This window comes from Brugia malayi (genome assembly GCF_000002995.4).
Source record: "Brugia malayi strain FR3 genome assembly, contig: Bm_v4_Chr3_scaffold_001, whole genome shotgun sequence".
Classification (NCBI taxonomy): Eukaryota; Metazoa; Nematoda; class Chromadorea; order Rhabditida; family Onchocercidae; genus Brugia; species Brugia malayi.
The window spans coordinates 5,833,033-5,856,403 of record NW_025062477.1 but is presented as its reverse complement, the minus strand read 5'-3'; the positions used below and the strand labels follow the sequence as shown (position 1 = coordinate 5,856,403).

The 23,371-nt window shown below is 31.4% G+C and overlaps 2 protein-coding genes across 3 annotated transcripts; both read right to left on the bottom strand.

The window, feature by feature from the left end:
• Positions 1 to 4,333: 4,333 nt before the first annotated feature.
• On the bottom strand, positions 4,334 to 14,249 carry Bma-hsr-9 (conserved hypothetical protein,hypothetical protein; the record flags this gene model as incomplete). 2 transcript variants are annotated; one of them, XM_043080107.1, is made up of 30 exons in its annotated part: positions 4,334 to 4,411; positions 4,532 to 4,635; positions 4,749 to 4,894; positions 4,960 to 5,033; positions 5,354 to 5,482; positions 5,576 to 5,718; positions 5,936 to 6,073; positions 6,195 to 6,311; positions 6,584 to 6,672; positions 7,083 to 7,222; positions 7,491 to 7,602; positions 7,827 to 8,003; positions 8,555 to 8,646; positions 8,988 to 9,072; positions 9,237 to 9,310; positions 9,644 to 9,716; positions 9,816 to 9,877; positions 10,269 to 10,420; positions 10,534 to 10,600; positions 10,762 to 10,810; positions 11,199 to 11,446; positions 11,561 to 11,758; positions 11,952 to 12,062; positions 12,314 to 12,374; positions 12,471 to 12,595; positions 12,837 to 12,940; positions 13,035 to 13,083; positions 13,412 to 13,493; positions 13,957 to 14,002; positions 14,216 to 14,249. In XM_043080107.1, 30 exons carry the CDS (start codon positions 14,247 to 14,249, stop codon positions 4,334 to 4,336), a joined length of 3,159 nt encoding a protein of 1,052 aa, XP_042936041.1. The 2 variants fall into 2 exon arrangements, with proteins under 2 accessions (XP_042936041.1, XP_042936042.1); XM_043080108.1 differs by lacking the exons at positions 13,957 to 14,002; positions 14,216 to 14,249 and having other exon boundaries at positions 13,412 to 13,453.
• Positions 14,250 to 16,565: 2,316 nt separating this feature from the next.
• On the bottom strand, positions 16,566 to 22,338 carry Bm3902 (signal recognition particle receptor alpha subunit, putative; the record flags this gene model as incomplete). The annotated part of the gene is made up of 15 exons (XM_043080106.1): positions 16,566 to 16,691; positions 16,909 to 17,088; positions 17,212 to 17,297; positions 17,520 to 17,687; positions 17,765 to 17,915; positions 18,098 to 18,231; positions 18,551 to 18,681; positions 19,082 to 19,164; positions 19,284 to 19,464; positions 19,737 to 19,856; positions 19,997 to 20,172; positions 20,312 to 20,375; positions 20,718 to 20,878; positions 21,337 to 21,420; positions 22,222 to 22,338. 15 exons carry the CDS (start codon positions 22,336 to 22,338, stop codon positions 16,566 to 16,568), a joined length of 1,962 nt encoding a protein of 653 aa, XP_042936040.1.
• Positions 22,339 to 23,371: the final 1,033 nt, after the last annotated feature.

Below are 23,371 nucleotides of genomic sequence, written 5' to 3'. Positions count from 1 at the left end.
ATATCAATTTTCATTCTTCTTATTGTAATCGTTCTGCATTTAATTCATCGTTTCCACAACTAACTGTAAGTGCTTCTTTTCTTTTTCCTTTCTTTTATTTGTTATTTCCATTTGACATTTTAACATTAGCTCTTTGAATTTTCGTATTTTAAGTTTTTCCAATGAGTCATATTTAAATAAAAATATACAAATTTCCTTCGCATTCCCATATATTTTTTCCTCGTCTAGCATATATTTTGATCGAATAACATTCTATGTAGTATTCTTCTTCCATTACCACATGTTGGTTACTTTCTTCTCTTTGCATTTCATTCACATCCATTCTTTCACAACAAAATATTTTGGAGCTGATCATTTCAGTGAAATCTTTTTCATACTTAACAGTTTCCACAATGCCTTTTTCTTTCCATTCCTACTATTCCTTGCATTTCTATCACAATTATAGCTTCAATATTCCATTCCACTAACTTTCCTAATATTTCCACATTTTCGTTTCTCCCCGATTTCATATTTATCAAATTCTTACCAACTTTCCATCCCTGTCGTTTTACTATATTATAATCGATTCCTATCACTTGTAAACAAAACGATCAATTTCCTGAACAGGCGTTGACTCACTTGACCTTCACATCCATATCCTAAGATGTTGTTTGACCTCACATCATTTTGGCTCCTTTATCGCCTTCCTTCAACAGTATACACTTCCACTCAATGTATTTCACCACATCCTCATTTACAACTCCATATTTTCCATACAATGAATCCACTTTCATCATCCAATTGTTGTTAACTTATATCTTGTTTGGCGACTTGATGAAGTCCTCCAATTAATGAATTCATCTTATCCCGAAGTGCTTATTCTTGTTAATGAATGTTTTGCATCGCTATCCTAAAATCCTCACATTATTTCGTCTAGTTAAAATTAATGTAAAGTTTTAGTTAGAATTAATGTAAAGTCATATGCAAACGTAAAACAGAAACAAAACGAAAAATAGCAAAGAAATACTACCGAATGTTAAAAGATAATACCTAGAACTACAGTAAACATCTATCGTTCAGGTATATCCTTTCGTTAGTACCAAAACAGTCCAATGCAAACAGATAATCAAATAGTTCCAATAACAAGAAATTATTTCAGAAACTAATGAGAAAAATAATAAGTCCCAAATCAAAATGATAATTTAAATATATGACTAATTTGTTTAGTGGAATTTCAACTCAGAATCACAAAAATAAAAAATCTTCAATGAGTCAATATGCCAGACCTTTTAATTATGGAAACATTGCTTCTCGAAAAACCTTCCAATATACAACATCACAATTCAACCACTAATCAAGAGAAATCATATTGAATGGTTATCTTAGATTGTTTAAAACTTAACAGAATATATTCTACCATATATCGATTTGGTTAATTGCAGACGAACAGTTTAATTACAGTTGGAATGTCGTTAGCATAAATATGATAAGAACGGCAATATATGATAATATTAAAGATCACATTTAAAACTGTACTATTTCGTTATCCTCCCTATTATAGTATTTCTTTCTATATTTACAATAAATCTACTAAATTAAAGCAAAATTCAATCGGGCAACTGCAACCTTTAGCGTAATTAATTCATAGTAAATCTGCAAATCTTTTCATCAATCTGTCTTTCTTCATAAAACTATAAGATGAATTAAAAAAAAAAAAATTAATAAATAAAAGAAAAAATATCTAGGTCACCTTGGACATCAATATATCTCTTCCCATATCAGAAAGTAAATATGCTGGAAAATCCAATCATATTTAAACAAAAAAAGGAAAAAAAAAAAGAAGAGCGACGAGCAAGCTTTTATCCCAATACATTATACATTAAGCAAATAAAAAAGAAATTAATATGAACGGGAAATGGATAATCTTTGGAAGAAAAAGAAAAATAAAACTAATCATTGATTAAATGTAAAGAACATGAATTATTAATAATCTTAGAAGACAAAAATTATCTAACAATTGGTAAAATAAACAAACAAACAACGATAAAATGAAAATAGTTAAATTAAACGATAAATTTAAACTTGAATAACAACAACAAAGATATTAAAAACAAAAAAAATAAATTACTCGAGAAATGTACCCGTTTTCATCTCATCAACATCTCACAGTGAAATGAAAGAAATGCTTTGTTCATCTATTTTTTCACAACACAATCAATAATAGTAAAGAATGTATAAAGAACATAAGTAAAAAACAAAAAACAAACGGAATTTCTGCTAATTTTCACAAGAAAAAAATTAAGAATCTTTAAAAATTTTGGCTACACATAAAGTAATTCAAGCAATGGCCGTTTTCTTTTTCTTTTCTTTTTGGAAATTTCAAAATTTAAAACATGAAAAATTACAGGAGAAAACTTTCCGTTTTAACATTATAACCAAATCATATGAAGCAATAATGGAAAACGACGAACTATTTGTCAAGAATCTTGTAAAAACATATCGAAAAATAGAAATCATATCTACCATTACTTGCTATATCTTAAAACCAAAATCATGTGTGCGCCACTGTCGCATGCGCCATCATGATTAAGAAGTATCTGAAATACAATCACATTTAATCAGTAATACTATCCCAAATATATAAAACAAAATACCAAACTATCAAAACTTGATGCAATTCATTGCAACCGTACTCGTCAATAAAGATAAACAAGCAATCGGGAAATGTAAAGTGTCAAAGGTAATGGAGATGGAAATGATTTTATTGCCATTTCGTTATCTTATTGTTCCCAAACGCCTAGCGATAATTACCCACCATACTAACAAATTTAAACTAAACCCACATTTCACATCAAAACCCTAAAATTGTCACATCGATTGAAACATTCATTTCATGGCTCACCTTGTATATTCCCCTCTATAATGACTTGTTCAAATGATAGTTTACCAGTTTATCACTTTCTCCCACACATAATAATTCTTGATAGCAATGAAGCATCAAGAAACAAAAAAATAAACTATGTCATTTTTTTTCCTCTTTGGTAAAGCGATTCTCTCTCATTTCGTTCAAAGCGATGAGAGAAATTTAGACAAAACATCAGTTTGCAACCGAAAAATGAAACCGGTAAGTCAGAAAAGAAACAAACACTCGATGATGACAATAGATTTTTATCGTGAAATACAATGAATGAAAGAGATGAAAAACAAGAATCGGAAATTTCTGAAGATAAAACATATTAACGGATTCACAGATATATCACTTACATCATTCAGCAATGAATATTTGCCAACTAATGAACCTTCTTATTTTAAATAAAAATATTATGCAAACACCTTGAAAATAGTAGCTCAATATAATAGTTTTTCATTGTTTGTCTCTGCTTTAGAATAACCGAAAAACACCAACTATTAGCAATTTCTATTTAGAATTTTAACAGCTTACTCTGCCCGCAGACTACATAAAGCGTTGTGGTTGTTGTTTTGACACAAAACAACGAACTTAATATAGCTTAAAAGCCTAAAAGATTCCATTCTACTGTAAACAAATCCCACAGTGTACACTCTTTAAGATTACAAAACAATGAATCAATCATATCGATAAAATTAACTTTAGGAAAAAAATGTTAGAAGACAACAGGTAGACATTGCATGTGCACCGTTGGAATAACATTTTTTCCTTTTCTTCATAGCATATTTTAAAACACGTTAGTATAGCATTAATGTAGATGTAAACATGAAATTAATGCATTGTGAAATAAGCGCAAAATTGGCGATGACCAATACAATGCCAAAGGATAACATTTCCGCTAAAATCTACAAAAAAATATTTCTATTAAAATTACGGATTAGAAAAACGCATATAAATAATTTTCATACAAAACGACTTACTGATCAACGCTATGCCAAATCAAATAATAATGAGGGCATAAAATATAATCCTTACCGAACAATGCAAATTGCAATAATCTTTACTGCTTTTCAAAAAACCAGAAATAAATTTAGAATTTGAAAGTCGATGAACAAAAATTTAAGAAAGAAAAAGACGAAAAATCACAACAATCATATATATATTTCGCTAAGTTTCAGCTAAATAAAACTTACTGAAACATATTAACATTAGCGACAAAAAGGATAGTAGCTAAATATGCAAATGTGGCAATGCCACCAAGAACTGTAAAGATCATTATAAAAAGAAATGAACGAAAATATTTTCAAATTTTTCTTTAGCAATTAAAAATGTCTTACTTTATTAGTTGCCACATATGAATTCTTTAAAACTTATCTTAGACATTAAAAGTTTAAAACATCCACTGCAACAACACAAATGAGGAACGAAACTACAATCAGGAACATTTCAAGAGCATGCGTCATTGTAATCGTACTGAAAACGTTCATGTGCTTCGGGTGCTGGCAAGCTTCCATGAATGATTGCCTAGAAACGAAAAAGATTTAATACTAAAAATTTAAGAATATTATTAAGAATTTAAAATAAGATTCTATAGATTTACTGAGATTGCTATAGATTTAATAAGACCATAATTTATTAGCTTACTTGGATAATCCATTCCGATGAAACGACTGTAGCTCCCTGCGATCGAGCAACATTCAAAATTTCCTCAGTGCAACTAGCATCCGTCAATAAAATATCCAACCCTTCTAAAAGCAATGTTAGTAGCATCAGTTTTTCCTTTTATTAAATATGATGTGAACTGTCCCTCTCTTCTTCGATAATATTTAAAAAAAAAAAAAAAAAAAAAACTTGAAATTACCTTCTGGAATTACCGGTACAACGGTGCCGCCCATATGATTGATAATAGGTGTCCAAATTTGTGAAAAGTTTGGCATATCGTAGAATACGTTATTTGAAGAAATGAAAACACGCTTTCCTGATAACAAAGTGCCGTTATTTGAGTGCCTAAAATACACAGAAAATGTCAACAACACATAAAAATTTCAAAAAAGAAAAAAAAAAAAACTCACCATGGTCTCATATCGCCAGTAAGAAGAGATACTCCTGCAGGCAACATATATTTCATATGATCCAGTAACTTATTCTGGAAAAAAAGAAAAGTGATGAAGTGATTATAATCATAACACGAAATAAAGTTCATTAATGATGGCAGTTCTTTAGCCTTCTTAACAAAGTGAAGGCTCAACAATATTGAGTATAAAATAAATAAAGAATTGAGTATAAAATAAATTTGAGTATAAAAAAATAAATATTGGTTAATCACCTAATAGGTAAATAGCCGTAGAATTGATCAGCTCATAATTTGACAAAAAACTAAGCAGGAACTGTACATCAAGGACACAATATAATATAGTTCACAGTGAGAAATCAGGAAATTGGATAAATTAAATTTTAAATTATTACTTCTTTAGCACAGTCACTGATCCATTGATTACTGACACAAGGAATGGAGCGTGCCAATGCTGTGAGGTATTTATGGGTACGATAGTGGGTATCAGCGATCAGATATATCGGTTTACCCTGAGGTAATTTCTGAAATTTCTAGAACTGGCTCAAAAAATACTGGATATTATGAAATATAGCACTATTTTATACATTTCAAAATAAAAATAACAATTAACAAACCATAACATCATCGATCACTTTTCCACCACCATTTTCGATCATGCAACGTATTTCTTTTTTGCTAAATCCCTGTTCACCTTCACGGTTTTTACGTAACGCTGACGTTACCACGAATGTTATACCGTCAAAAATTTTATCCAGTGCTTGAAAAACAAATTCAGTAATCAGGAAATAACAAAACGGATACAAAAATTCTCATTCATATGTTTGTTTATGCTACTATTTAAATTATACTTAACAAATTGTAATTGCAGAACAATATTTATTTCTTCCTTTTTTTTTTTTTCATTTTTCTCTGTTTGCAAATATTAAAAAAGATAGTAATACAGCACAATATCTGCATCCCACTTCTGAAGTTACCTTTTTTAGCTGATCCATTCGTAGATGAAGATTCATGTTGTTGCTCCTGCAACTCTTCTGGTTCAAGAAGTGCTTCATCGCCCTTCAATGACGACGTCTTTGATGGAATGGTATGCTGTTTTGGGGTCTCTTTTCCAGCTGTAAAATAATGCAATACATATATCGAATATTCCTATGCAAAATCTATTAACATGAAATTAATTTTTTAAACTAAATTTTTAAAATTTTTTTAAACTAAATAATTTATACTAATAGATACTTGTAGAGGAATGTCGACGAGCAGTTCTTGTTGGCATAACGGGAGTGACGTTGGTACTATAAACAGCAGTGTGGCGAGCGGCTCGACTACGTCGTCCTTCAGTTGATGCGATATTATCTGAATTATTTTAAATACTTTAAAATTCCATTCAAAACTCCAAAAATCAACTGAAAAATTAAGACCAAAGTTTCATACAGCCAAATTGTATATTTTGAAATTTAATATACTTTACATAAAGAAATAATGAAAAACCAAATTTGAAGCTCCAATTAAAAAATACAAGATACAAAAACTCATTCATCTATCCAAAGTTCGTAAGATTTTTACAACCAGCAACGACATCCTGCAAGAGAGGCCATATTAAAATTCGACAGAAAGTTAAAACATACCGGCATTGACATCACGCACCGTATTAACTGTTGTTACTTGCAATGCTTTCGCTTGATTACTATCTACCACTAACTTTTGCCATGATGATCTGCAAACGAAGGATGTTATTCGCTTTTCACACAGCAAACAGATAATAGCCGTTTTATTATGATTCATTCGACATCAGCTAATAACAATAAATATTACTATTACATCTGCATCTTATTATTATAACTGCATCCTTCCTAGAAAGAATAATAATGATATTATCATATCACCTTGCTTAATAAATTAGTTGTTAGTATGTCGACAGTTTGCACAGCCTAATCTTCATTAACCAATTTGTGCCCTTCTTTATTACTATAGCAACAAAACATCTCGTTATCACATTACCCATACCCTTATCGCATCAACCATAACCTACAGTACAATAGGTGATACTGATATGATGCGACCAAAGACCAAAAACAAAGTAACAGTATCTCTCATTATTTTGGTTGAAACTAGAATGACACCTACTTGCTTGTATTTTCATTGTTGGTATCTCTAATAGTGAATATAGCTTCCATCCAGTTTTGTGCATCATTACTTGAAGGTGCCTCAACGATTTCCACTTCTTCGAGCACCTCTTCATCATCTTTCACGTTTCTTGTCAAACACTACAAAAGTCATCGTGATAATTAGAACAAAATCTAAATCCCACTCACAATAGTTTTCATTTAATTATACGAACATACGCGTTACGAACATACGTCCACTACTGTATAATCGTGCTTTCTCAAAAAATTGGAAGTTTTAGAAATACAACGCGCATCTTTTTGGAGGTCTAATTTAAACACTAATAAGAACAACAACACGGTGAATTATAATTTCATAATCCAAAACTCCCTTAAAATACTAAAAAAAATATAAAGATTAACACATCACCTTTCGGCCAGCAACAAGGTTACATAACGGGATAATGCCCGTTGTTACTAGTTTACGTATGGCACCATCTTCAGCAAAGACTACTTCATAACGACCACTTGCATCCGGTTCACTACAAATGGTAGAAACTGATAAAAGTTATATTTTTTGCTTAAAAAGAATTTAGCAATTCTTGAGACTTTCAATTAGTTTATAAATATCTAACATTACAATTGCATACAATCGAAACCAGTTCAAACATATGCGCATTTTCAAATATTTTAATTACAACTAATTTGTATTCAAATTGGACAACTAATGCAAATTTTCCCACTGTTCCGAAATTGAAGTACTAACGCCGATATTCGAGCCGGATAATACAAGCGATCCCATAGTGCATATATCCGTGTACCGACATTATATGCAGCATGTTCATTGGGACGGTGATCTGCTTCAAGCTGTTCCAATGCTGACAATTCCGGCAATATCATTTTCGGCGGTCTTTTTGGTGTTATTGCTGGAGATGTGTCAGTTCTAAAAAAATTACATTTAGAAAATGAACTTTCAGACTCGTCATATCATGAGATGACCTTAGGTCAACATCGAACCGAAAACTCAGCTTGAATTCAGTTGGCATAATCGCAGTTACTCGAATATCAACTGGATAACTTTGATGTAAGATACCATCCTCCATACAATGAAATATTAAGGACTTATTTGTTTGCAGATGATAAAACTTAACATTCGTTTGCCTTGTCCAGCATACAACCATGATTGTTCAATAGCAATAATTCCGTAACTTACTTGAATTTCTTTAAACTATGAATTATACTGCTAGCTGGTATGACAAAAACAAACTGCATTGGAGATAACAGGAAACAGACAAAACAATGGGCAAACAATAAACTTTTGCTGATTACATAACGCGATATCTAATAAAAAGTTCGGTACTAGATTTATGACAGAAGCGCACTAATCCATGTAGCTTCGTAACTTAGTACAATCTGACATTTTTCGCACAACGGTAACTTATCACAGTACATCAAAATCACCATTACTGTGTAATAACGATAAAAAAAACCGACATTTTACGTTTCCGTTGTTTCGGTGATGACTGAAAATTGTATGCTGAGTTTGCTTGTTTCTCTTCCGATCGGTTTCCGGTTTTGGGCCGCTGCTTAAATACGATAAAATCAAGGAACCCTTCGGATAATTTCAAATTCTGCAGACTCTGCAGAAGTTGAAATTCTACATAGCATTTGATCTTCGCTAGTGATTTAATATTTTAGTGATACCACTGAACTAAAACTAAAAAGGTTATAGCGCCCTTGCTCTAGCCTCAATTTCTGATCTAAATCCTCATATTTTCATTGATCATGTGTCAAGTTTTTTTCAAAAGAAATGAGCCTTGAATATCTTCGTTTTTTCTACAGTTGGGTTACTCTAAATTTCCAGGATTCCTTTAACACTTTTATACCAATTCTCGTTCTTATAAATCCCTCAATATGAAAGTCTTACTTTATTATCATCCTGTTTCATTGATCCATCTACGTTCGAACTTCCAGCTGGTTCTGAAACTTCACCGCCCATAGATTTCGTCTTTCTGCAAATACAACTCTTTATATGTCCTTAATTTGTGAAAAAAGCTTCGTTTAATGTAAGCAATAGAATCAATAATAATACACCAATCAAAAAACCATAGAAAACAACTAATGAAAGAAAAAAAAAAAAAAGACTACGAAAAAAACGGTTTCAAAGAACAACAACCTCTTTAATGAGGAAGTCATTGCAACTCGACCTGAGCTTAGTGTCAATTCAGAAAGTGACTTATGAGTAGTGACCTAAAATTAAAATATACTATTAAAATATAAAAAGATAAAAAAAAATACAGCAATATTTTATGGTTCGTAAAGAAAAATTGCAGTAATGGTGTAATGGTCGGGACGAAGGTCCAAAAGTGATAAAATATGACAAATGAAGAAATGACAATTATTTGAAATGAATCTTGTAAAGAGAAGTCAGGAGGCTGAGCATAATTTGGCAGCAATATATTCACTAGTTTCTTGCAATACCGAATCAATCAATAAGAAGCAAAATAAATCCAGCAAAATCCTATAGAAATGAAACAAGCTAAAAAATGGTCTAAACCATCACGGATATTGCGCTAAAAATACCTCTTGATGTGGGAGCAAGCCAATAAGATTGGATCGCCGTTCATTAGCTGTTTGTTCGGTTTTCTGATAACGTCTAAAAGATTTTGTTATGAAAGAGAGATGAAGAAGGTATATCAAGCTATTTCATACGGTTTTCTCATCTCCTTCTAAACAACAAAACAAATAAACTAACAATGCAGGCGTTTTTTCCGGAGATTTCGTGAATTTATATCCTCCAAAAGACTGACGTTCCATCTGAAAATTTACCATAAAGAAGGACTAGAACAAAACCTTTAGGTAACTGACATGGTGCACGCATCCACATATAAACGTACAAACAAAAAATTATAAACTGTAGCATTCATACACTGCTTTCTAAAAATATTAGCTCGACAGCTTATCAAAGAACAAAACATCAGAGAGTAATCAAAATTGGAAGTGGAAATTCAATAAAAGAGAGGGATACCGATCAGTTAAAGCAAAAGTTAAACAACTGGTAAGCCAAAATAGTGGTTGCTAAAGTGGAATAGTTTGATCAGTAATGTAGTTAGTATTTTTGAAGCATGGGTAACATAAATTCTTGAAAATATAATTATCAGCTGATGATTTTTAGATATAAATAAAACAACAAGTGTAAAATTTTCACCTGAATATTTCGTAGCGGTTCTGGATGATTATCAAAATTGTTATCAATACTGAATGGATCCTTATCCGATTCACTTGTACGATCATGTTTCTTCCCTGTTTCTTTTTTTGTAGATTTTTGAGCGGATCTCGATCCAACTATTGTACTTGGAGCTAGAAATCATGTACAATTTTTTTTTGTTTAAGAGAATCGCCGTTAAAGAACTTCCAGTTTCCCTTATAGCACCTTCTTAATTAAATTCAAAATCATAAAGTTTTCTCCATACCGTTTTTTTTGCCATTTCTTCCAGATGTCGTAGTTTTTTCATCAGTTGATTCTGATCCCGATATATTCTGGAAACTAATAATTAATACCTTACCATCTTCCACAAAAATTTAAATCTATAGGGCATAACAACATATTCCTATGCTGAAAATGAAATACCGGATTCACAAACTTTGCTTCTAATTATTACTTGCTAACAAAATCGATGATCTATCAATAAATAGCTCACCTTCTCTATCTTCTTATCACGACGTATGACTTTAACAGTAGGAGTTGACCTGCAGAAGAACTGATTAAAACATTTTCTTCCTTACTAATGAAAAATAAAAGATTGCGTTACACAGTTTTATTGAGAACACAAGCATTTCAGCCATCCTTCATGAAATTTGGCTACTTAAAATTTAAATAAATCAATTAGTTTTCTATTAAAACAAATACTTCAGGAATTAATGTTGTCATAGCTGTATTGCGATAATGCAGTACTATCATGAAATAAGAAAGCATTACCTTTGGGTCATCAAACGAGCTATGAAAATCTCTAACCGCTATTTTATAATGCACATGAAAAGTGGTGAGATATCCGCAATTTCAAATCATAACTACAACATTTGATTGCCTTGACGATTTCAACATTTTTTCTTAGGTAAAAAACTTCATAAAACTTACGTAGCAACTACTTTCTTAGGTGTACGCAAACTTTTCCGTCGCTCCGCTGCCCCTGGTTCATTCTTCACAGCAACTGTTTCATTAGAAACATCAGTTTTACGAGTACGCAAACTTTTACGTCGTTCGTTGGCAGAATTACCGTCACTACCTTCTTCTGATTCTTTAGTTTCTGCATTTGCTTGATTAGCAACAGCAACAGTGTGAGAATTAGGTCTTTTGCAACTTCGTGCAGATTTCCTGGTTGGGGTCTGAAACATACTCAATAATTGTTAAATTATCGCAAATGAGAGATGGCAGTTAATAATTTTCATTTATATTCACTAGAAACATGTATTCCATTAAGTAAACATAAGCGATTCTACCTCTTGAGCAATCCCAACATCCTTTTGTTCCTTGCTTCTACTTTTTGGGAGTTTCCCAATTAATTTCACTTTTCCAGCTTCTTCAGCAATTGCATCATTTGCCTCAGCATCAGATGTACCTTCTGGTCCATTTGAACCATCTGTTTCAGTGACTGGTGTTGTCACTTCATCCGGAATTGAACTGTCATTTTTTCCTTCCTTAATTACAATTTCTGCTGAATAAAACAGATAAAAAATATATGGAATCATTGATATTTCAATCATAATATGCTAGCTGTTTTCATAATCCGTCTTCATATAAAGTAGAAATAGGCTAAGAATTATATGAAACAGTATTTGTTTTGCTACAGACTATAAAAATATCACAACATATGAAGTTCCTTTCACTTACATTATGTTCTATACCGCCATCAGTTCCAGTTACAACGGAAACACTGCTCTCTTCTTTATGAATTTTAATATGACTTTCTTCAATGGACTCTCCTTTCAATTCAAATATGCACTAAAAGACTAAGCGATAAAGAATAATCAAAATGAATTTTCTTATAAATAAAGTGCAGGTATGAAAAACTGAAATGAGATAGTGAGCTGAACTGAGATAAGGTATTCCAATTTCAAAATGACAATAAATCCATAAAATAACATTTTTCAATTGGTTACAAAAATTATAGAAATTAATTAACGGTTGCAAAACTTTAATAGAAAAAAAAATTATAGAAACCTCAATTAATTACTAAAAAGTTCATCATTTACCTCCGTATTTGTTGTTATAGTTGTTACTGTGCCCATCTGAGTTTGGTCTGTGTCATTTCGCCTAAATTGAATAATTAAATAAGAAATAATTGACGACAGGAATAACTAAACAAGAAGAAAACAAAAATGACAAATGTCCACGGGAAAGAACTAGTACCCCTTCTCGAATTCAATGTCCTTCTTTTGATTTCGCTCTGTAGCGTCTGAGAGATGTTTTTGATCTCTAGTTATATCTACATCATCTGTTTTCTGTTCATTGACAACCGAACTGCTTGGTTCAGTCTTAAAGAAGAATTGTTTAAATTCTTAAATTCGATAAAACATTAGACCAGCATTAATTCTACATTTATTATGTTTTTAAAGCAATAATATTTATCTTTATATCTTTTTAAGTCAAAGAAAGCTCATATAACATAAAGTTATGGTAGTCAAAGACGACTTTAGAAAACGAATTCAATACGAAAAATAATGCAACTCCCATCGAATAAATAACTATTTATTGCAATTTGAAATGAATACATACTACATCCTTGCCTACACTGATCGTCGTTCCTGCATTTTCAATGTCCACTTCCATCGGTCCATGCAAACTATTATTGTCTGATTCGCTCACTTTCTCCTTACTTCCTGCAATAATCTAATAACATCTGCCGCTTTGACAGTGGCAAAAGAAAATGCTCTGGATGCGTTAGTTTTTCTTTCTGAATTCTGAAAATGATACCTGACGACTCCTCATTTGCTCCATTTTTTTGACTGCTTTCTGAGTCACCCTAAAATAATTTACAGGAAATGTTTAGTTTTTAGACAACACCGTCGATGCATCGAATATGAAGCACACCGAATCTCTCTGCACAAGGCTTATAAACAATCAAACATAAAACTTATTTCTTCTATCAGCAGATACGGTAAACGATGGTTCAAACAGCAAGACAAGTCTTATCAACATATATTTGACTATAGAAAACAAGTGTTCAGATAACTAGCCAACTGCTTTCAGCCTCACACGAGTATCATGCTTTACGAGAAAAAAATTAACAAAATAAGTCAACACTAAAACTTTTACAGTATCGATTTTGTAATTAGTACAAATTTGTTTACCTGCAAATATGAAGCACTTCGCCCAAAAAGTCCTCTTCTCATCTTGTACAATGGATCTCCCTGCGATTCACTACGTAAATCTCTGGAATTCAATCGAAGTTTGTAATATTTAAATATAATCCTTCCAGGATAAAACTGGTCTTGAAAAGTTTTTTTTTTTTTTTTAAGCGAAAATTCCCAAATGTAATAAGAATTTCGCAATGGATACAGCTCATATTTGAGAGACATGACGTGTATGAAAGAACAGAATTACTTCGATATTTTAAACTAATTATTAAACTCGTTCAAAAACGGGATTGTGACACACGTTCAAAACCTCGCATACAGCTGCAGCTCTTTTAGCTTCATTAACAAAAATGGTTAGAGCACAAAAAATGATTATAAGCCCTTCTTCCAAACTATGAATGAATGCACGAAATAAGCAGTGACAAATCCTTCAGTTTCTATAAAATCAAAATATGAACGGCTAAAACACACTCACAACAAGTAGTCCTTCAATTCTAATTTTAAGAGTCATTTCTATATATTAAATTAAAACAGCTTACTGATGTGTTGTTGACTGTGTGCATGACCCATTTTTATCTGTTGCATCTGTAAAAAAGCTATTAACATGTGGAAACAAAAAAAAAAAAAAAATTCCCATATAACGAAGAAAAAAGCACTTAGCACAGCCTTTATCATCATTATCTTGCATATTTAGTAAATAATGAAAAGCTAATATGCAGATCAAAATCGAGCTATAATTTCAGCTATCATACACTTTGCAAACAATAGCTCAGAATCACTGCTATGAAAATAACATACCATTTTCATGAGAAAAACAATCCGTAGTTGGCATTTATCCAAAGCAATAATTCAGTATAAATAAAGTATTTTTAAGTGCTGAAAAAAAAAAAAACTTATATTGACTGTAACTATTTAGTAACGTACGTTTTTTTCATGAATTTCGTACATTATAAGTTAACTGTTATATCAATTAACAAACAATTAAACTTTCATAATACTTTTTAGCCATTACAAATACATGCAATAAGTAAAACGCATACATTAAAGAAATACAAATAATAAAATATATACGAAATGTAACATACATAAATTACTGTTAGCATCTAAAAGGAATTATAACTGCATACAAATAAGCATAAATATGTTTGGGAAAAGAAATGACACGTGCAATGATTCACGTACAAATGAAACAAACATTAGAAAGATGGAAATGAGTTGCAATAGACAAACAGCTACACAAAATTACAGCCTTATTCCGCGCTCGCTTTCCGGATTAGGACGCGAAGCTCAGGTGTTACTATAAGGTCATTTACATAAGAGGGAACACTGGGAAGTATATTTATCCGGGAGAGAAACCGACATATAACTTATGTAACAGCACATATTTAACTGGAATGTAAGAGCTTCGATCTGTTTGGTCTGTTATTATTTCGCATGAAATAAAATACCAATAATGAATGAAATTTCACTTTTAAATTAAGAAAAAAAAAAGACGAAGACCGAGATTTCGTAGGTGATAATTAAATGAGGCAAAATGTAAGCCCAATTTTTTGCATAATAATTCATGAAAGTAAAGGAGTAAATATTTTTTGTTCGATATAAAAAGATTATTTTTTCATGTTATATATCATTGACTTAGTCTTATTTAGAAGAGATCTTGATGCAAAAGAAGTTTGATATGCAAGAAGTACAAGTATATGGTATATATGTATACTTTTCTGAAATAGATAATTTGCCGTTACGTTGAAGCTTAACCTCTCCTACTAAACTACATAACACATAACAAAAGTTAGCGCAAAAGGAATAAATTCTAAGATTGAACTTTATTACATTACCTTACATTACTAGTACTCCTATCAGTGTACTCTTCTCTGGCTTAGTTTCTTCTTCCACTTTTCCGATTATTTCCTCACCCATCGTTTTTTAACTATGTTGCACATGTTCTCATACCTCCGATAAATTCACTTAATGAAAAACTTGACAATTAAGACATTTATTTTTTAAGTTTATATATGATAAAAGCATCTATCGAATTCAAGTGTTCGAAAATTTTAATTAAAATACATAAATGATTAATTACGTTACTCTACCCAAATATTATACTTCCACAGCTTTCCAGATAAAAAATGTCGTCACCCAACAAAACACTACTTATGGTTCTAATTTTTATAGTCAAAATAATTATTATCGAAATAGTTGTAATCCTTGAAACTTTCAAACTTCATCCATACCTACAATAGGATACGTTGCAGAACTGTAATTTAATACAACTGTACTAGTTTCTAAGACAAAACACTAGTATAACTTGTACCAGTTCTTAAGACAAACAAAAATAGTACTCTGAATTTTTCTAATTTCATTTATGGAGAACATATTATATAGTTATAATTTAATCTGAATCTGGATAACGCTTATCAATACAATAATCAAAATCTAAGAATTTACATCCAAAAACTACAAGTACGAAATACCGCAATTGGCAACCTAGCAAGAAGTAGCGGAATAAATTACGCAGTTTAGTTTCATGTCTAGAATTCTAAACTTTTTTAGCGAGACAAAAGTTTACTTTTTATTCGACAAAAGATTACGTTATTCGAATAATATGCATTGTTTAGAACAATCATATAGATTAGGAGTCGCAATTGAAAATTCCCTTTTCAGACGTTCAGAAATATGCAATCAATAATTATAACAGTAACAAGGGTGGGCTAAAAATTCTTATTTCATTTAAAGAGTATTTTAACAATGAAAGCAAAAACAAAAATATCACAGATGAATAAGAAATATTAAAAAATATGATGTTTTTGATAGTAATGTTACCTTTTGTCTCCTTCCTCCTTTTTCCTTTTCCATTAAATTCCATTACTTTTCTTCTGTTTCATTAAAAAATATCCTATTGATTTTTAAATTAAATAATCTGCCAATTCTTATGAAAAAAAAAAAATGTTCTATGCATAAAACTTATATTGCAGATTTTGAAGTAAAGCTAATTCCAAACTGCTCATAAATAAATCGCTGCGCGTTGCGTGTAAGTGCAGAAAATGACAAGTGAAAACAACTAAAACAGCTACAAAGAACAAAATACCACCAATAAATTTCTGGATGTTATCGAAGAAAATCGCACAACTGAAATAATTATTTCGACAGTTTATTTAAGCAATGAATGAACAACAGCACTAGCATTCAAACTTTTTAGATCTTTATAAGTCTGTCCAGTACCAACAAATACAATTGGTTGTCCGGTAATGTATGTCATTGAAATTGCAGCGCCAACCTGAAAATTTCTTTTAATATTTCTCGTCCAACACATTATAAAGTTGATTAAACGGTCTGGGAAAATTTTATTGGCATTTAGAAAAAAAAAAATTGCCATAGAATTACTCCGCAGCTGTTTCGAATGACTGATATAAGCAATCAGTTAAAATAAATTTTGGAGCATAACGAAGAAAGTAAGTGAGCTTCCTATAACTGGCACATGAGTTTGCACTTACTTTATCATCGATGGTATCGAACTTTGTTAATACGATACCATCAATGAGTCGGCCCTCATCACCTAAAGCCGCATGGTCTGCTAATGACTGATTGAATTTCACCAACTGATCGACAGCTTCATTTCCAACCAGTGCTTCACCCACGAATAGTACTAAATCCGGCTGATTCACTTGAATCAACTGTAATAAAACATCAGTCTCAACATTTTTTCAAAAATCGATTTTATCTTTCGGCCTATATTCAAACAATGACCAGAAGCTTTCTGATCAAAAATGTTTCCAAAGAAAAATTAAAACAAAAACCTTAGCCAGAGAACGCATAAGTGGCTCATTGTCTTGCATGCGACCAGCTGTGTCAACCAACACTACGTCAGTTCCACGCTCCACTGCTGCAAATATCTTCGAAAACTAAGACTTGGAAACTTCATTCATTACAAACTGAAATCTTGACTGCAGAACATGCTCATGAGCGAACATGATGAAGCATTCGCTGAATGAGTTATCGGTTCGAAAAGAAAAGTGGCAATTTTGAAACATATCGCGATATCACAATTGACAATTCAGTGGAAACTTCACATCAAATTCACTTCAGCAAATGATTAAAAATGAACCGATAGAAATAGCAGCAGCAGCAAGGCCAGCAGGGTCCTTCCCATAACCTTGTTCGTACAACTGAACACTATTAGGATGCAAAGCATTAAGATGCTTTGTATGAGTTCGCAGTTGTTCCACAGCTCCTGCTCGAAATGTATCAGCTGCCGCAATTAATACTTTATGCCCTGAATGCACAGAAATATTTGTAATGTTAGAAATACCTTCTAATTAGACCTTGCTCAGTAAAAGACCAAATCTTAACCATTTTCATTTAACCAAAAAGTGATTTTTGCAAGATTTGTTGACTTTCCCACACCATTAACACCACAAAAGACAATTATGTATGGACGTTTCTCACGTTTCGCTTCAAGAATATCACGCAATATATCCACGCGTCGTTTGGGTGTAAGTAGCTATAAATATGTGATAATAATCCAAACAATATAGAATTATATAAATAATTTGAAAAAATTTGCGAGAATCCGTGTTAAATTTATTGCAATTTTGCTTATTATCTAATAATATGTTAAAAGAGCACTACATTCCGAGCAATTTCGATACATTTGTTGTATACACAAAAAACGTGTTATTATACCTGCACAAGAGCATCACGAACGGATTCTTTCACAATACTTGCAACACGGCTGAATGTCCCCACCACCTTACCTTCCAGTTTTACCTCTACCGACTGACAGAGTTTTTCTGCTGGATCAGCAGCAACGTTTTTTGCTTAAAACAATATAATCTAATTAATGTCCATTGTCAAACGCAATACCAAAATAAATCTTTAAAAAAAAAAAAAACCCTTCTGCAATTTTTCATTTCTACAAATTTTAACTTTGACACTTCTTGATTTCATTATCAATATATTTTCGTAGCTGAAACTATTCCAAAAAACAAAAAAAAAAAATTCGAAAAACTATTACATAGTCCTGATCTTCCTCATAAGCTCCATTCTTTAACGCCCATATCACATGACATCAACATTTATCAAAAGACAATTCCTAGCTTCAAACACACGTTCCAAAGTATTCATTGAATAACTCACCAATTAAAGTTTCCCGCATTTTATCCAGTACAGGTTTGATATCTTCAACCGTTAACTTCTTGTTTCCAACAAGTGAACGGAAAGCCGAAAACCAACCATCATGACCATTCTCCTCATTCACTTCATCATTCCTAAAAAGTAGGGTAAATAGATTTTCATCCAGAAATGCAAAGAATTCATTAAACTTAGAAATGAATCAAAATATGCTTAAATCTTTCTAGAAAATCAGCCTAAGTAATAGCAGCGATAGTGAAAGATTGAAGGCATCCAACGAAACAAGCAAACGAGATAAGCATCGTCACTAATCAATGAGTTAACACAGATTAATATATTTGATCAACGGATAAAAATATAAATAAATACTGAAATTTTAAGTATTCTAAGAATAATGATAGCAGTTGTCCAATAATCAAATGGCAGTTTAGATGAAGAAAAATTTCCAGTTACATCCAAACTGTCTTAGATTAATTTAAGGAAACTTCTAGCTAAAAATCTAGTTTAATTAGTTCCCAAATTTTGAAATTAACTTACATGTCTTCATTAACGTCCAAATCTTCATTCTGCTCATCGATTAGTCCTGGTAGCTCTCCTTTGAAATGACCAACAAACTGCATCTTAAAATACAATAACTACTAATTGGATCAACACTATGAGATCGCCAATTTAGTGGAAGTGTTCGGCGTTTATTTTTTTCATCGTTTTAGATGAGTTTTTATTGGTATAAAATAATTACCTGTTCCTCCACAAACTTTCTATCTTCTTGCTCGGTCATGTTCACAGCGTTATCACTTTTTCCCTTGCTGTAATCCAAAGAATCAATATCCGCCTTGACATTTCCAGAAAGATCCCAAACACGCGCCTGTTTACCTTTTTTCGATTCAACCGAAAGATTATTCTGTTTTTCCAGCTCACTTCTAAATAATTTTGAAAATTAACCCTCGCAGATTACCAAAATGTTTCGCAATGAAAGCGACCGAAAGAGTAACCTAAATTAAACAAAATTAAGTTAAATTATGATGCAAATACTAAATAACTCAAGTTGAGTAACAACTTATGCATAGCTAAAAAATGATCAGATACAACAATCGATAATAAAAAATCCTAACTTTTAAAATTTCAAATTAAATTTTATTGTATTTAAGTCGATTTGTTTCAATTAAAACAAGTTAGAACAAAACAATCCAACTTTTTTGCTCCCTTCTTTTTGAAAAACTCCACTCGTCGACGTTGCATTTCCTCTTTTTCAGTATCACTTTTCGGCGAATCAGATGTAACATCTGATTGAGGTGATTCTTTCTTCATTTCACTTAGAAAAAATCCGATTAGTCAGAAAGTGAATTAAAGCTAATTTAGTGGATTAAAGTTAATTTTTTTAAATGACCTCCAACAAAAGTTTATATGGCTGTAATCTATAAAGAAATAAATGTTGCTATATCTCTAACCAACCTAACGTCATAACCGTTCGCCAGTTTCGACCCATTTGTTTTAGAAGATATAACTTTTTCTTTGTTTTTATGCTTTAGCCGTTTCTGTTGCTCTTCTTTCTCTTTCAAGAGCTTGGCTGACTTTTCGTTGGGGCGTTCGATTATAGAAGCTATTGTTTTTTTAGATTTCTCGCTTTCCTGAACAAGATATAATATTTCTACAAAATCCGTTAAGTTTTGTTATCAAGTGTAAAAGATATAAGTAGACCACGTAACTGCATTTCGAAAATTTAGAAAACATATAACTATGGAAATTTACTGAACAAAAATAACGAACCTCAAATTTCCGCATTACTTTATCAGGTTGCTTGGTTGATAAAATTTGAGCTTCACGATATAATCTGAAAATAACAGTTTCAATTTAATCAACATGGGAAAAGGACTTAACCACTGTTTTACAAGTCATTAACAAAAGGGTGCTAGCAGCATATATCGCCCATTGAAATTCCGCACGCCTACACACTATGCCTGGAATTGTCTCTTCTCTTATCTCTTTTTCTTCTCAAAAAAATCGTTCTAATGTAACTCAAAGATAACCATTAACATAAGTAATCTTCTTGCATATAATCAGCTTGTAATCATGTAATCAAATATTAAATCATATTTATTACAATAAGCACGCTTCAGTTGCAGCAACAGTTTACTTAGTACTTCTTAGCAGGAAATAAAGAAAATAATCTTACCGCTGAAAAACATCGCTGAATTGCCTAAATGTACGAAAAGTTGATGAGAAAAGTAATTTGTTATCAGAAAGGACATTTTTGTACATGTCCCGGAATTTTTTGTGCACATCTGATAAAAGCTGATCTGTATAGGCAAGCTGAATAGCGCTTTGATAAACGACCTGAAATACGAGACCTGTTTAGTTTCCATTTCCCATCCTATTGTTATACCCTTTTTATCCCATCTATCAAAAACAAAAATAAGATGGAAAGGATTATTCAGTTTGAAAATGGTTTATCCAACTCGACAATATCCAGCTTCGTCTCACAGAGTTTCAAAAGATATTTTTCCTTTGTATTCTCCAAATCCTTTACAGATCACTTCTCACTTACTACAAATCATTTACAAAAACTACAGGATTTCCCCTGTTATGGAAAATTCTTATTTCTTCTAAACTACTAAGGAACACACTTGTTTTTCCTTCAGGATTTCTAGGTCATTTGAAACAATTCTTTATCTTTCCTTTTAAAGCTTCAGTTTTTCCAAACCATTTGAAAAAAATTTTCTTCCTTCTCGGTTTATATGTTACGAGTAATGGATTTCAATAAAATAGTATCACTGAGAGTAAAATGAGCGTACAATAAAAACAAGTTCGAATTCATTGTCCAATTTATATTTAATAGTTAAATCATTGTGCTTGAAAACTGTTGTATTACCACGTTCCTGAAATGAGACGTTTACTAGAACTGGGCAGTTATACAGTTCAAACATATACTTCAACAACCAATTATATTCCATGCAGTTAAGCTACAAAAAAGAAGAAGAAAAACAAATCATCTTAATGGATTTTTCATATTTCACAAATAATTCCTAAAAAACAGCTACTTGAGGGTGTTTTCAACAATGTTTTTAAATCTATCAAATTTCTGGATCCATTTTCCAATGAGTTAGCTTAAAAGCTTCATCACAAATTATTTGAAGCATAAGTAATAATAACAAAACTACAAATCACTACAAATTTTATCACTGTTTAGCTAGTGGACATAAAATCAAAAACGATAATGGAATAAATTCACTCATTTAGCATCTACTACCTTCATTGAAATTTCAAATCATTTCTAAATATGATTCTAATGTTATTTATAAATTTTTTGCAAAACGCATATCAAGAGAAATACAAGCTGATGTTAAAAACTAAGCTAACTAAATACAAAAACACTCTACAAAATCAAGCTGATATGTGATCTACGATTGCACTTCTTTTCATTTTTGGCAACATGAAGTTGCAGTTAACTAAATATTTCATCTAGTCTTTTTCATGAAATACCTCATTTTAACCCAATCTTTTACAAAATACATACATAAATTTATTTGTTCGTACTGTCCACCTAGCCACTTCTTTCTTGGCGAAATAACAAAGATCTAATTTGATATTGAAATGATAATGCACTTATTTTTCTTTCAGAATATACTTACGTTTTTCTCATTCATACTACTGATTATATCAAAGTAATAAGGATACACCTGCATCAGAACTTCCCTGATCAGCTGATTGATTGAATCAGTGAACAGCTGTCCTCCTTCTTGGAAGCACCATAACACAATACCACCTTTACCAAAAATTGTAAATAGTTCGATCATAATGACCTCACCTAAAAAGATTTCAGTCAATTTTAATGAAGAAGCACTTGCACGATTAACTGATACGATAAAAAAGTAAGATTAAACAGTTAGGTGAAACCAGAAATGAGGTAGTCTCAAATTACAGAAAAATATGAATGCTAGTAGCTTATTTAATGATTATAATGATATGCATATTTAGAAACGAAAAATGATTTCGAATTTTGTAGTTTACTATAATACACGTACTTCATGTCAAATCAGAAAATATTTAAAGATTAAATTATTTTCACAATTAATTCTTATAATTAAACAGTTACAAATGATTCGAATTTTATAAAAAAAGAAGTGATTATATAGTAAGAGCTTTTTCCTTTTTTTTTTTTTTTTTGGAAAAGTGATATAAAAACATGTGTCGATTATGAATAGTCAAAATGATCTCTGGGAATTTACTTTTCTTTTCACCTGTAAGTGAAAAGAAAAGTAAAACTAACAATGTCATAATTTGATAGACATCAAATTCAAGCAATTTCGATAATTTTTCAAAAATCTTACAGCAAATATTATACGAAATGGAATTAGAAGAAACTTTTGTCATTTCCTGGCAAAAAATTATCTAGCAACTCTTATCATTCTCTTATCACTCTTTATTTCCATAATGAAAAGAATACGAAAATGGCAATTATTTCCACTTTTTCATTTCTAATTTATTAAAGCAACCTTAACAACAACAAAACAGCCCAAAACTACCACTGTTAATTTAACTAATTAATCAGAAACACAATAGCGGCGTCCTACATTATACAAAAGATTCTCCGCTTCCTAACAATCTTCGTCTCTCCTTTTCCAACATGTTTCTCTAAATTTATCAGTCTCTGTCTCTCTTGATTGCTGCAATTTCTCGAGAACTTAGCTTGATTTAGTTTAATCTAACCTCAGACCAACTATTTTAAACATCGGAACACCAACGGTCGAGAACCAGATAGCCAATGATGTAATAAAAGCCTAATATTTGTCTGCGTGTGCGTGTGTACATGCACGTACGTATCCGTGT